The sequence below is a fragment of the Aedes albopictus genome, chromosome 3 (assembly GCF_035046485.1).
Source record: "Aedes albopictus strain Foshan chromosome 3, AalbF5, whole genome shotgun sequence".
Lineage (NCBI taxonomy): Eukaryota > Metazoa > Arthropoda > Insecta > Diptera > Culicidae > Aedes > Aedes albopictus.
The window spans coordinates 192,232,175-192,246,238 of record NC_085138.1 but is presented as its reverse complement, the minus strand read 5'-3'; the positions used below and the strand labels follow the sequence as shown (position 1 = coordinate 192,246,238).

General features: G+C 40.9%; 1 protein-coding gene across 1 annotated transcript; it reads left to right on the top strand.

Annotated features, from left to right (window-relative positions):
• Nucleotides 1–5,945: 5,945 nt before the first annotated feature.
• Nucleotides 5,946–11,446, top strand: LOC109429096 (bromodomain-containing protein 8). Its single transcript, XM_019704936.3, has 3 exons — nt 5,946–6,104; nt 6,168–7,669; nt 10,018–11,446. The coding sequence occupies exons 2-3, from the start codon at nt 6,187–6,189 to the stop codon at nt 11,376–11,378; spliced, it is 2,844 nt and encodes a 947-aa protein (XP_019560481.3). The 5' UTR covers nt 5,946–6,104; nt 6,168–6,186; the 3' UTR covers nt 11,379–11,446.
• Nucleotides 11,447–14,064: the final 2,618 nt, after the last annotated feature.

Below are 14,064 nucleotides of genomic sequence, written 5' to 3'. Positions count from 1 at the left end.
TTTCATAAGGTACCTCATGAGACTTATGCACCCTATAAATCACTTTTATGTTTGGTCAAACATAACAGTTATAATTTTTTTCCTATAGTAAAAAATTATGTATGTTCACATATAATTTTTAAGTTTGGCGATTCTGTTTCCAACAACGGCCATCAAAACGGTCAAGATGGACATCGCCATTGGATTTCTAAACGTAAAAATAATCTTTGCTCTTTCTTCGGTTCAGCTGTAGAAGTTTCAAGGTAAGCTTGCATCCTCGCATGCATTCTAATAAAACAAATTAGTTTAATTTCGAATTATTTCAGTGACGTTCGGAAGTGTCCGAAAACTTCAGCACCACCAAGCCGCCGAAGCAGCAGCAGAATGGCCATACCCCGACAACAAAACTAGAAATTTTCACCCGCACTCTCCAGCGAAATCTCATGTACTCGGTCAACACAGCGGACTCCGGTGGCCGGGAAACAACGTGCGGGATCCACATCCACATCCACAGGAAGCTGATGTCGGCGGTGAGCGCCCCTATCCAGCAAGCTCAAGCGAAAAAAAAACATTGTCCGGTCGATTTCAGCTCGCAAGAATGATGAAGTGCAAGTCCTCCGGTCGGTAAATTGCACCAGGTGCACCACAAGAAGTTCGTTGTCTACATCGAACGGAATCAGCCAGCGATTCTTGACCGACGTGCCACCGAGCGCCGCTGACTCCGCCAAGGAAACGGCTGGCTACCGCCGATGGATTGAATACCTCTTTAAATACGTTAAATATAGAAATAAATGTTAGGGTTATTATGAAAACAAAACATGAGTTAATTTCTATAAATTGAATTATCATTTTTATTTAAATTCGGCACATGATTTTTAAAAGAAACCATAATATAGAAGTTATAAGCCCCACACATAAATTGTATTGGTCAGGGCAAATAAATTTCATAAGATTTCAAACTTAAATTTTATAACTGATGAACGTCATAAAAAGTATGTTTGGCCTCTTTATTTTTTATAAGTGAATACAAATTGCAAAAAATTATGTAGTTTCACACATAAAAGGTATACGGAAAATCGCCTCAGTGTAGTCAAATCACTATTAATCAGTGGTTTAATGAAGTTGTTACCGTTGTTACCGTTAATAATATCTTTGTTGTGCATTATTTCCAGACATAAGGAAGTTCAATGTTTTAGACAAAAAATGGATCCGAACCCTAAGAGAGATAGAGCTCTTGGCGCGAACCATTTTGACACTTGTTTATTTACATTTTGTATGGCGCACAACCCGGCGCATGGGCTGTCGGCGCACAAGTTGTTGGCCAGTATGCGGATTTCAGAAAAGATTCGCAATAGCTGTTTGACAGCTCCACCCAGTACAAAATGCGTCGAGGGGTGATTCGACAAATCGCTCCCATACAAACTTCAAATTGATTTTTAAATAGGTTCCCGGGCACCAAAATTCATGAAAATTTGGATTTCGGCTCAGTTTCGCATGCAGATTCAGAATATGGAATTATCTCAACACCGCTAAAGAAGCCAATTTAAAATTTAATAAAATAGGCAGAGCTACACGTGAACACGTCTTTACTGGGTGAGAACGTCGACAAAAGAGAAAGAATTTTTATTTGAAATTTCTTAGCCTACTTCGATTGATCTAATATATTCACAACTTATATCTAGTTAGGTTGCTAAGGGCAACGCGTGGTCGGTTGCACACTCAACACCTCCGCTCAATCTTTGAATATAAATTAAGTGTTGTTACGTTCTTCATATAGTAGCTCCACGTAGTTTTGTTGATCCGTGAAAGTGTGATAATCGTATCGAGCGCATCAGAAAACCCAGTCGTGTCGGCAAATAGTGAACATTTCGTGTGATAATATCATCCTGCTATCGAAGATAATTTCCGCGGCGGTAGCCATTCTCGCCTTTTACTATGGAAAGTGAAAGAATGTGCAAAAAATGCTCTCAGAGAGTCGAAGCGAATGACGAGTACTACATCATCTGCAAAGGAACATGTGCTAGTATATTCCATTGCAACTGTGTTGGCATTCGAGGTATGCATTGGAAGGCTATGAACGATCTAACAGGAAATCTCATCTGGATGTGCGTCTGCTGCATGGCAAATTTCAATAGTACAAAGAACGGTAGCTCATCCGAAACTTCGACTGCTGAGCCAACGAAATCGATCGAAGCTGATGTGAGCGAACTGAAGATCGCAGTCGCTAGAATAACGGACACCATTGCTTCGATGACAAAAACCATACCTACAATATCACCGACCAACAACACTGAGCAGGTACGGCAGGTACACTCTCCCCCCGATCCTATCTCACTACTCAATGGGACGGCGGCGTCGTCCGGGGATACTACAACAACCGAGGAAAGCCTGCACACAACGGACGGAGATTGTTTCTCTCTGTTGCTTACGAACATTGACAGCAGCGCGACCGAGTGTGATGTGCAATGGATGGTGTCTCATGCGATCGGCCTTACAACTCCCGAGCACCTGGACGTAACGAAATTGGTGTCGAAATGGAAAACTCGTTGCAATTTGGACTTTATATCTTTTAAAGTAGTTTTGCCTTCGAAACACAAATTTCGCGCTTTGGATCCTGCAACATGGCCTAAGAATGTGCGGTTTAGAGAGTTTGTGCGAAAAACTGATACTTGGAAGCCTAACATTCGATTGACTGATCATTAACTCTGTTTAATTAAATAATTTGTAATAGATTTGTGTAATCGTCTCTGCTGTCAGAAATATGTTGATTGTTGTGTAATGGAATGTGATATAGTTTGTATTGAAAAGTGGTATATTATTAGAGTAAGGTATTCAATAAGACTCATACGAAGTCAGTTGAATTTAAATAAATAAATAAATAAATAAATAAACCGAAGAGCCCCAGCTTGTTCCGCAGCCGTTCGAACGATCCTCGTGCCAATCCTTTGGTAAAGATGTCCGCAACTTGCTCGGATGTTGGCTTATAGATGATCTTAAAAACGCCGTCCTGGATCTTCTCTCGGATAAAGTTGTACCGAATGTCGATATGCTTCATCCGCTTATGGTCTCTTAGCTCCTCAGCGATGCGGATACATGATTGGTTGTCTTCGAACAACGGGATCGGATGATGTAGAGCAACTCCAAGTTCGTCAAGCAGATTCTTTAGCCAAATCGCGTCACAGGCAGCTTGACTCAGAGAGATGTACTCGGCCTCCGTTGATGACAGTGACACTGTTGCTTGCTTCCGAGTCATCCATGAGACAGTAGCTCCATAAACTTGAAATACATTGCCGGATATTGATCGGCGGTCATCTTGGTCGTTGCCCCAGTCGGTATCGGCGTATCCAATTAGCGGCTGATCTTCTCCACGTTGGTTGTAAACCAGACCAAGATGCATGGTCCCCTTCAGGTATCGCAGTATGCGTTTCAGCTGGCACCAGTGGAGATCGGTTGGTGCGGCCCCCGCAAAGGCCGACTCATCTGTGTGATCATCCGCGTGGCACGTTTGGTTCGCACGTTTTGCCGATTCATCCATCAGCCGTTTCTTGACGTACTCCAGAGTCAACTGGTCCAGTTGGATGGTTTCCAGCGCCGTGATGAGCGCATCGTACGATTTCGGCAACGAAAGCAAAAGCTGGCATACGACGTCCTCCTCTTCGATTTTCACTCCGGCGGCCTTCATTTCTCGGAGCACTTTCTCGAACTGCAGCAGGTATGCCTTCACATTTTCGCCTTCTTTTAGCCGCAACTCCTGGAACTGCTTCTTCAGGAACAGCTTCCCGGCGATTCCGACGCGCTCGAATGCGTTTTTCAAGGCGTCCCACGCATCTTTCGCCGTCCGTTTGTCCTTGACGTAATCCAGTTGGTCCTCTGCTATTCGGGGGATGAGCAAATTTTTGCACTTCCGGTCTCTGGCCATCCGCTCGTCGAGTTTCTTCTTCTTCTCCGCTCTGACAGCAGCTGTGTCCTCCGGGAGATCCTCCGCGTACTCCTCGTCCTCGATGGCGTTCTCCAGACAGTCGAGCAAATTTTTGTCCTCCATCAGAACCTCAATTCGGAATTTCCAGTTTCCGAAATTGGTTCCGTCGAACAGCCACAACTTTTCTTCACCCATTTCCGCGACCGCGTGTACTACTTTCCGGATCGAACTAGATTTTTCTTCCGCGCTGGGCTCATAACCTAATAAAATAGGCAGAGCTACACGTGAACACGTCTTTACTGGGTGAGAACGTCGACAAAAGAGAAAGAATTTTTATTTGAAATTTCTTAGCCTACTTCGATTGATCTAATATATTCACAACTTATATCTAGTTGGGTTGCTAAGGGCAACGCGTGGTCGGTTGCACACTCAACAAAATTTAACCCTCAGAATAGTAATTTTCACCGCAACGCCACTATAAATTTGTGCAGGCTGAGTCTTGGGCTGAGTTTTGTTTCAATTCAACAGAATTATGTTTTCAATTTTACCATGGACTCGATTTTCAATTAAAAAAAGGTTCTGTTGGCAACCGGATTCGAACCAAGAACCTTGACATCACCAGGCTCGCACGCTACCACTCGGCTATCGAACCAGTTGATGTGAAAAGAAACAAAATGCACACGAGACACAAGAAGCGTTGGTGGGTCGATGGTCATGTTTTGCCATGATAAGGCTGACACAAATTTCGATTTTCTCTTATGTCACCGCCCCCTCGGAAAATTTTGATCGAAATTCAACATTTTGAGGGGGGACACCAATAAAATATTCAAGAAATTTTAAAGTTTTAAGGTAAAATTAGAGTTGCACAGAAAGTTTCTTAACAAATCCGATGAGTTTATAGATTTTGCCGAATTGTTTGGGTATTTCTTCGTCAAATACATTTATTATTTATTGTCCTCCCCCTTAGCAAGCCAACGAATATTGTGACAAAAGAAGAAAATGAGATTTGTTCCGGCCTAAATTCTGGATTGAGTTTAAATAAGGGCGAAAGTAACATGAGAGTTCTCTTCATCGACTCTCTTCTGCAAATTAAAGTGAAAAGATGCAAATTAAATCGAACTTTTTTACACTTAGACGCTAGATTGCATCGCAACCTAGCGATTTATGACTATAAAGTGCAACCATACTTGCATCTTGTCACTTTAATTTGAAGAAGAGAGAGTCGATGAAGAGAACCCTCTCATGTTACTTTCGCCCTTATATAAACTCAATCTAGAATTTAAAAACATTTTTATGCTTGTCATTACTGCAAGCCGCCTTTCAGTGTATATATTAATACCTATTTCAAAGGTTTTTTTGTCTGAAATTTTTCCTTTTTTGTCAAAATTGGGTTTTTAAATTAAGAAAAATCTAATGATTTTTTGATTCTATACGAAAAAGCACCTTTTTCTGAACCACTATGATTTTTTTCCGATTTTTAGAACTTTATTTTGGTACCTAAAATCAATTTCAAAGAGATTTTTTGAAAACACCTTTTGACAGCTGGGCTACTGTTTGACAGCTCCGCCCAGTGCAAACTGCGACGAGGGGTGATTCGACAAATCGCTCCCATACAAATTTCAAATTGATTTTTAAATAGGTTCCCGGGCACCAAAATTCATGAAAATTTGGATTTCGGCTCAGTTTGACATGCAGATTTGGAATATCGAATTGTCTCAACACCGTTAAAGAAGCCAATTGTTGCTAGTCGTTTGTTAGTTTTCATCAAAGAAGTGCTTGTTCTATGTCATTGTTGTAAGGAATCCCAAATCTCAATGTTCAACTCCTAAAAACTCATTGTATTCGTTAAGTTAGAAATAAATATTGAATTGAATTGAAAATTGAATTTGAAAATAAATTGAATATTAATACTTTAAAGTGAATCGTTTTCGACTCGCTCGTACACTGAAAAGCGGCTTGCATCATGTCCTGTATTACCTTAAGAAAACCTAGCTGGTGGAGTTCATTCTCCGAAGTTGCGTTTGCCCCGAATCGCCCAATGTTCAACATGTCATAACAATGCATGAGTAAACAAACCAAAAACGCGTTGCTTGAAAAATTCTGCTGGAAGTTTGCGATTTTTTTACCATTTTTCCTGGAAATTACAATAAAATTATCGTTTTTCAGTGCTTTACTTATGGAAGGTGTGCTAATTCACCGGATCAAGGTATAGTTTCATTGAAAATTTATAAAAGTAACATGAAATCTGATGTTTACATTATTGCATCAGGAGCGCTAACTTCATACCGATGGCGTCGATCCAAGAGCGGCTGCAGCTCAAGCGTGTCCCCCTCGATAAATGGTCAACAAAGGAGAAATTATGCCTGGCATCGGCTGTGGCCCACAGCGGGGACCAAAATTGGATGTCTGTAAGCCGATCGCTCAAAGTGCTATGCGGTGCCGATCGGCCGGGAGATTGGTTCTCGCAGAAATCCTGCGCCGCACAGTACGGCAAGCTATTGGAGAACGTTGAAACGCCAAAGCGAAAGAAGCGTACCGCTTCCGAGCGGGATGGGGTGGCTGCAGTTGAAACCCCGGGAGAATCCATTTTGCGAAAGCTGACCCAGGAAAGGATGATCGAGTTGAAGAAGATCATACAGGAAGAAGCCCAGCAGTACACCAAAGTGAAGGAGGACATAATCCTGATCCAGCGGGGAGTAACCGATGAGATGAAGCTCAGAGAAATGTGGAAGCAGATTCAGACGGAAAAAGCCCAGAAGGAAAAGGAACAGATTCTGCACGCTCAATGGTTAAAGGAACGGGAAGAGAAGAAACTGGAAATGGAGCGTCAGTGGCGTCCGCTCTATCCAGGATCACCTAAAACTCCCGGTTCCGGTGTCAAAATTAAAGAAGAATTAGATGAAGACAGTCAAAGCTCCACGAAATCGGGCACTTCTCCGCTGTTGACTTCTTTGCTAAAAAGTCCCTCGGCAAATCAAGCTCTTTCGACGCCAGGGAACAGCAAATCAGCTGCATCTCCTACAATTACAAATCTGCTAACAGGAAACTCCCCGGTGGCCATAAACATGTTGGCAAAAAATTTGTTCCCAGCCACAGAAGGTGAATCTAAACCAACTGTTGAGGTGGGCAGAAGTACTTCAGTACAGGAAGAAAGTCAATTGACCGTTTCGGAATCTAACGCCTATCAAGTTGCTCCGAATTTGACGAAGCTACTGGATACAAAGCAAAATGATAATCTCCCACCGATTGCATCCCTCACTCAAGAGCCGCAACAGGAATCAAACAACACCGCAAGCCAATCGGAAGACATGGACACAGACGACAATGTAGATCCTGCCAAAGACCTCATGGCCGTTTTCCAAGAGCTTATGCCGGAGGAACTCGACGAAATTCTCAACGAGAACAGTGGAATGATTCTGGAAGATGAAATTCTGGACAACGTAGTCGATTCTATTATGGAAGAGGAGGAAGAAGAGGGGGGATCTGTCAAAGGGAAAGATTTAAATGCCCTCGAGGCAGTGGCAAATCTTGCTGGCAGTAGTCTGAAAGATGGCGAAAAAGATCGAGGAAAGGGGTCAAAAAACTTGGAAACATCAGCTCCTGAAGTTGCGAAGGGAGCTTACTTAAAACCAGCAGCCGCGGCACCATCCCCTCAGCGACACAACCCTTTCGAGGAGGATGCCACTTCAGAAAAAGTGGATGACGCAGTGTTGAAAATGAATGAAAAGTCTAGCGACGATAAAGACGGCACTCAAGAACTCGATTCTAAAGGTAAGATTTTTTGTTACAGTTGTGTTATCGATTTGTTGCACACGTTCAAGAGAATTATAGAAATTGTAGCGGAAGGCCAGCTATTATCCACCTACTGAAAAGGCCATTCCTGCGAAAGCGCATTTAATTTAGTCAGAAAGTATGAATGAAGGAGAAAGTATAATGTTGTAATTGTGCACCGTGTAACATTATTTGTTCGATGCAGGGTCATTAGGCCGAAAGTCATTAGGCTGAATGGTCACTAGGCCGAATTGTCATCAGGACAAATTGCAATTCAGCAGGAAACTGGAAATGGATCTGTGGTTTTTATCTTTTTTAACAGTTATTGCCAAAAACTATTTTAACAATAAAACTAGAACCTATGTATAAAAGAAGGCAAAATTTGTGATTTAAATATCAGCAGTTTCAGTGCCAAAAACTATTTTGGCTATTATACTAGAAAGAACGATATATGTTCAAAAGAAGGAAAAAATCATGCTGAAGTTTGGCACTGGGTTCAATTTTCCGGTACAGTAACTTTCCGTAAAGGAAATTCCATTTTTTGGTTATAGTTTATCTTCGTGCCTGCCGTACGATATACACATACAACATGGTCATTGGCAGCGGAAGCTCTCAGCTAATAACTGTGGACGTACTCATAGAACATACAAGTTGAGAAGCAGGAATTGTCCCAGTGGGGACGTAACGGCAAAAAATAAGACCCAATGACCATTCGGCCTAGTGACCATTCGGCCTAGTAACCATTCGGCCTAATGACTATTCGGCCTAATGGCCATTAGGTCGAATGGCCTGACACCCATTTGTTCGTTTATTTTGATAAAGTTTTAACGTGTTATTTGTTATGACACGTGTTTATATTCACCCGCGGACGTAAAACGATTCATTGACCAATCCAAATTCCTGTGTGGTAGTGGTTTGTGTTCAGATTTCCCGTGTTAATCTATCTGTAAGAACTTTGTAAACACCTTTTGTTCTCACGTATATGGATAGGCTTGCAATAGGTTTCGTGAGACATTTTTTGGACATCTCAATACCTTGTTCTACCATGATACCAGATTCTGGTGTCCTGCAGTAATGTTTCAGCTATTCGTTCGTGCTCGGTCGGTGCTATTGTCCACTCTCATACGCTTGCAAAGAGTTGAGATACATTCACTTGTAGCTTCCTTAGTTCCGAAGCATTTTCTCAAAAAAAAAAACAACTTTTTTTATAGTTTACCGAGTAACGTAAGAGTCGCCCAACGTATATCAAAGTCGTGGAAGATCTATGAAAGCAATTCTCTACGCAGCGAATTTAATTTAAATTCTCGGCTTGGAGAGTCGCGTTCACTATAATTAATTTCGAAACAATTCAAATCAAGATTACAATTGGGTTTTTAAATTAAGAAAAATGTATTGATTTTTTGATTTTATACGAAAGAGTACCTTTTTCTGAACCACCATGATTTTTTTCAGATTTTTAGAACTTCATTTTGGTACCTAAAATTGATTTCGAAGAGATTTTTCAAAATCACCTTTTGACAGCTGGCCAACTGCTTGACAGCTCCGCCCAGTACAAAATGCGACGAGGGGTGATTCGACAAATCGCTCCCATACAAACTTCAAACTGATTTTTAAATAGGTTCCCGGGCATCAAAATTCACGAAAATTTGGATTTCGGCTCAGTTTTGCATGCAGATTCTGAATATGGAATTATCTCAACACCTCTAAAGAAGCCAATTTGACTATAGTTCAAATTATGATTTCCAACTATTCCAGTGTCAAAGTGTTGAATGAAGCATCGGATTAATTCCTGAGCTGCAACCCAGCAAATTCAATACTGGAATAGTTTGCAGTAATGTCGCCAAATAAAATTGTATTGTATTGAGCCACCTCCAGTGGTTGCGAAGTATCCAACTAATCTTTTTTTTTTTGAGGCTTTCAATTTATTAATTTTAATTCATTCGCCTCCAGGTCCAACTAACCTGTCTTAGCAGAATATTAGCATTTCTGTGTTAGTGCATTGTTTGCATCAGGAAACGATTTTTACCACGAAATTCTCCTGATTGTAACAAAATTTTCCATGCGAATCGGGTCATTGAAGTGTGCGTACGTTATTAAGTCAGCAACGAAGACCAAGAAGTTTTTGTTAGTAGGGTAGAGTAGAGGATGGATCGGATGATGCAATTCATCAAATAAACTATAAAACCAGAACATCCCGCATACAAGCCGAACAGTATGCGGTATTTTTGAACCGTCTACATTACGGCCCGTGTATGGTGTTGGTTTATTAGCGATGACTCGTTTATTGTTAAACATTTACGCGATTCACAATAAGGGAATTTAAAATTTAAAATGTGTTATTGTTTCAGGACCCCAATTATTGTCGTCCATCAAGGATTCGACAGAAGAAGGAACAAAATCAGCCAATACAAAGGAACTGGAAAATATTCTTGCTTCTGAAGAAGATAGCAGCAGCAGCTCTAATCCTATCATTCCACCTATTGACGAAAACAAAGAATCAATAGAAAAACAGGACGTGGTCGCTGGTCAGTCTGTATCAGAGATCGGCACCACTATTAAAATCGAACCTGAAGGAGTTTCCAGTGAAAAAGAGCTGGCAACGAATGACCCTTCTTCAGTTGATATCAACCTATCTGCCATTAAATCAGAGATCAGCACCGATATCAAACGAGAAGAAGGAGTAAAGTCTGAATCTAGCTTGGTCGAAAGTAGCGTAACCACTCAGAACGTAGACAACAAGTCACATGCAGAACCAAAACCTCTAAGCAGTGAAGAAGAAGCTGCCCGGGCTAAGAAAGAAGCGCTAGAGAAACTAGCAGCGGAGTACGATTTTAAAGACGACGAGGAACCGATTGTTCCTCTGTCCATTCAAAAATTAAAAGAAGAAAAGCATGTTCCCGAGGAGGACGTGTACATGGATGCACAAGAGCAACTCGACGAGGTGGAAAGCCCGAAAGAGCCTGATCAGAAGAAGCACGATGACACTGTAGTAACAGTCACCGATACCGACGATGATTCATTGATTGAAATGAAAATTTCCAAAACTAAACGAGATTATTCGCGACGACGCACCGTGGAAGATCTGTGCAAGCCCAAAGAAGACCCCCTGGCGACCCCAAAAAACGACGAAAATGAGGGAAGATCATTAAGAAAGCTGCGCGATCGTGAGCGCTCGGAAAGTCCATTCGTTTGTTTGGATGACGATCTGAATGACAAAATGAAACGGAGTTATTCATCAACTCCTGTGATGGATTCGATTCCCAGCTCACCGGCATCAAGCGAAGATCGAGAATATCGCGCATGGAAAAAGGCCATTCTTTCCATCCTGGCAAAAGTAACACCCCTTCGCCAAGCAGCAACGTTCCTGAAGCCATTACCTGACGATCAAGTGCCCGATATCATTTATCGCCCGATGGACCTTTCGACCATCAAGAAAAACGTCGAAAATGGAATCATCAGAACGAGTTCCGAGTTTCAACGTGATGTCATGCTGATCCACGCAAACGCTATGATCCTGAACAGACCGGACCTCTGCTGTTCAAAAGCTGCCAATTACCTGGTGACAGAATGCATTGCTCTGATGGAGTCCATGCCAGAAACCAGCAGAAATCATCGTGAAAAGGAACCGGAAGGGCGTGGCAGTAGCGCCAGTAAGCGCACTTCAAGGAAAGGTACGACCAGAAGCTCATCTTCCGGTGCACGCAATTAACTGCTCGCATCCAATCTTGCTTGATGTTCGGTAAGTGAATACCTAATAAAATGTGAGTAATAATCACAGCTATCCATGTTTGGACAATAACTTAATTGCTTCGAAATCCTTGTAAGTGTTAGATATTAGCATTTTCTGTTTTCTATACGAATGATTGTCTGCAGATAAAAACTTTTCGAGAAACGAAATAATTGGTTGAATAATGATTAAGCTTGACCAAATATTATTCTCCAGTACCGTAAAACGGGGCGAATAGAAACACCTTTCAGCATACTTGGGCAAGTATTTCTGGAACCGTGCGAAATAAAGTCAGTTGCAAGGGTCTCAACTTTGGGTCCCACCTCCCTCTTCAATTGCTGTAATTAGAATTCAAAACCAATTTTGGGTATGAAAGGGTTAAAACATGCAATTTTATAGAATGTATACGATCACGATAAAAATGGATGAAAACAACTAATCATGACATTTTCTACTGAGGCTGATACAAATTTAATTTTTACTTTTTGTCTCCCCCCCCCTCCCTTCAAAAAATTTTGGCTGGATTTCTCATTTTGAGGGGGCAGATAAAAAAACTTATCAAAATACCGGGTCTTGCCAAAAATTCTTTAACAAATCCGACGAGCTTTTGATATTTTAGATTAAATGCTTTATTATTTTTTACACAGATACACAGATAGGTAATGATAGGTAATGATTTCTAATAAAGTACCGTGAGGTCGCCATTCACCGCTCATTTAACGGCATTTTCGTAAAGTATATGACATTAAAAATCGACGTTTGCGAATATTGCACTTTAATTTACGTTATCAACTCAACAATTATGTTGTTATTATAGAAAAAATATAAAACGATTGTAAAATATGTTTACAACGGAAAAAATGATAAATCAAATGTGTGATCTCTTGGCTCCTATTACCGCTCATGCATCCATTCACCGCTCATAATGGATCCATTCACCGCTCACTGGATTATTTTTTAATGGAATCACAGAAACTATTCATTTATAAAAACAAAATAACTTTTATTTACCAAAGTGTTGACGATTCATGACGTTCAGTTCATCCTGTTTTGTCAAAATGGAATCTTTAACGGGTTTTACCTGTTGGATATTTCTTCCGCTGTTTGCCCAGAACAGTTCCCATGTTGTCCTGCAGCGCAATGTGAGAAATATTTTTTGAGAACGTGATTTTAGGTACACCCACATAAAAACTTGATGAAATGCAAGTTTTTAAATGTGGCAGCATGTTACATTCACTTTTATTACGATACTTTACTAACATTTGATCATTTTTGTATGATTGACCCAAAATGAGCGGTGAATGGGGCATGAGCGGTGAATGGCGACCTCACGGTAATTGAGTTTTTCCTTCAGTACTCCACAAACTCTCTTTACGTACCTACTCACCATGATACGTAAACTTAGCAGAAATTTTGCATGCTTTAAAAAAATCGTGATACGCCCTGTTCCTTTTATTTTTGTATCCTTTGACAGATACGTATTTCGACCACAACTATAAGGTCGTCTTCAATGTCTCGTACTTACAGGTATTCCACTAACACGCCCAGGCTCATCATCATTCCATGTGTTGAAATAAAATTCAACCAGATCTCGCGCTCAGTATCATACGGGCGTATCTACAATGATCAATTTCTCTTCATCGATTCTCTCTTAGGTTAATAACATCGCCGGCAAATCTTTTTTGGTGGTTTTTATTGTTTTAGATGCTAGTTCTAGTCGTCCTCCACCGAAACACGCCGAGAGATCATAGGAATATTAGTTGTATTTCCCGTAATAATCTGAAGAGAAAAGCGACGAAGAGAAATCGATCATTGTAGATACGCCTGTATGATACTAAACGCGAGAGATGTAGTCTACACGGCTTCCCAGCCAACCACATATCGTAAATCATTGTGTGGAAAAAATCGTATATTTTCATATATTGAATCAGAATTGTATAATAATATGTATATTTGTTGACAATGATTGCGTAAAATCGCATTTCATGCCAAATTAAATTTCAATTGCGATTTTGTTTCATATAGTCGTCTCTAATCATAAAAGGTGCGAGATACTATCGGTATATTCGCACAGAATCGGATAGAATCGTGAAAAAAAACATACATTCTTAGTGTCAAGCTGCAAGTTCGCTAGCATCGTATATATGATTTCTTTGAATCATGAAAATCGTCGCTTCACATCGTATATGAATCTGCTAAATCGAGCTTGCTACCTAAAGGTATGATGAAAATCGGTGAAATCGTATGCAACTATAACAATGTTGTATAATGATCGTTTGCGTCACACTTGCGTCGTATAGGAAGTGAATGAAATCGTAAAAATCGTATATTCATTTTTACAGTCGCATATGATTGTTACGGCCAGTCCTGCAAAATATCAGTCTCAGTGCCTGTTTTTCAGCCGAAAATGAATGACTGCGGCGGTCGTTTTCAGTTCCTCGATGTGAGAACTGACAGAGTCCGAGAGCTCCATTCGTGAGCGACCCAACAAGATCAATTTCCAATCATCCACACACTACTCATGCTGAAAGGCCATTCGTCTCAAGCGGTGGCTTGTGAGAGTGAGTGCCCTGTACGTTAGCACGGGTGAAAACACTCAACTACAGAAAATTGAATGGAAATTTAGCCCTGTCAGCTCTCGCTTTCAGCACGCTGCGTGCGAGTGTGA

Bases quoted from the DNA above. Each gene is read 5' to 3' on its own strand.
- LOC109429096 (XM_019704936.3), top strand. From the start codon at position 6,187: ATGGCGTCGATCCAAGAGCGGCTGCAGCTCAAGCGTGTCCCCCTCGAT. The intron at 7,670-10,017 runs GTAAGATTTTTT...TTATTGTTTCAG, and splicing joins TCAAGAACTCGATTCTAAAG to GACCCCAATTATTGTCGTCC.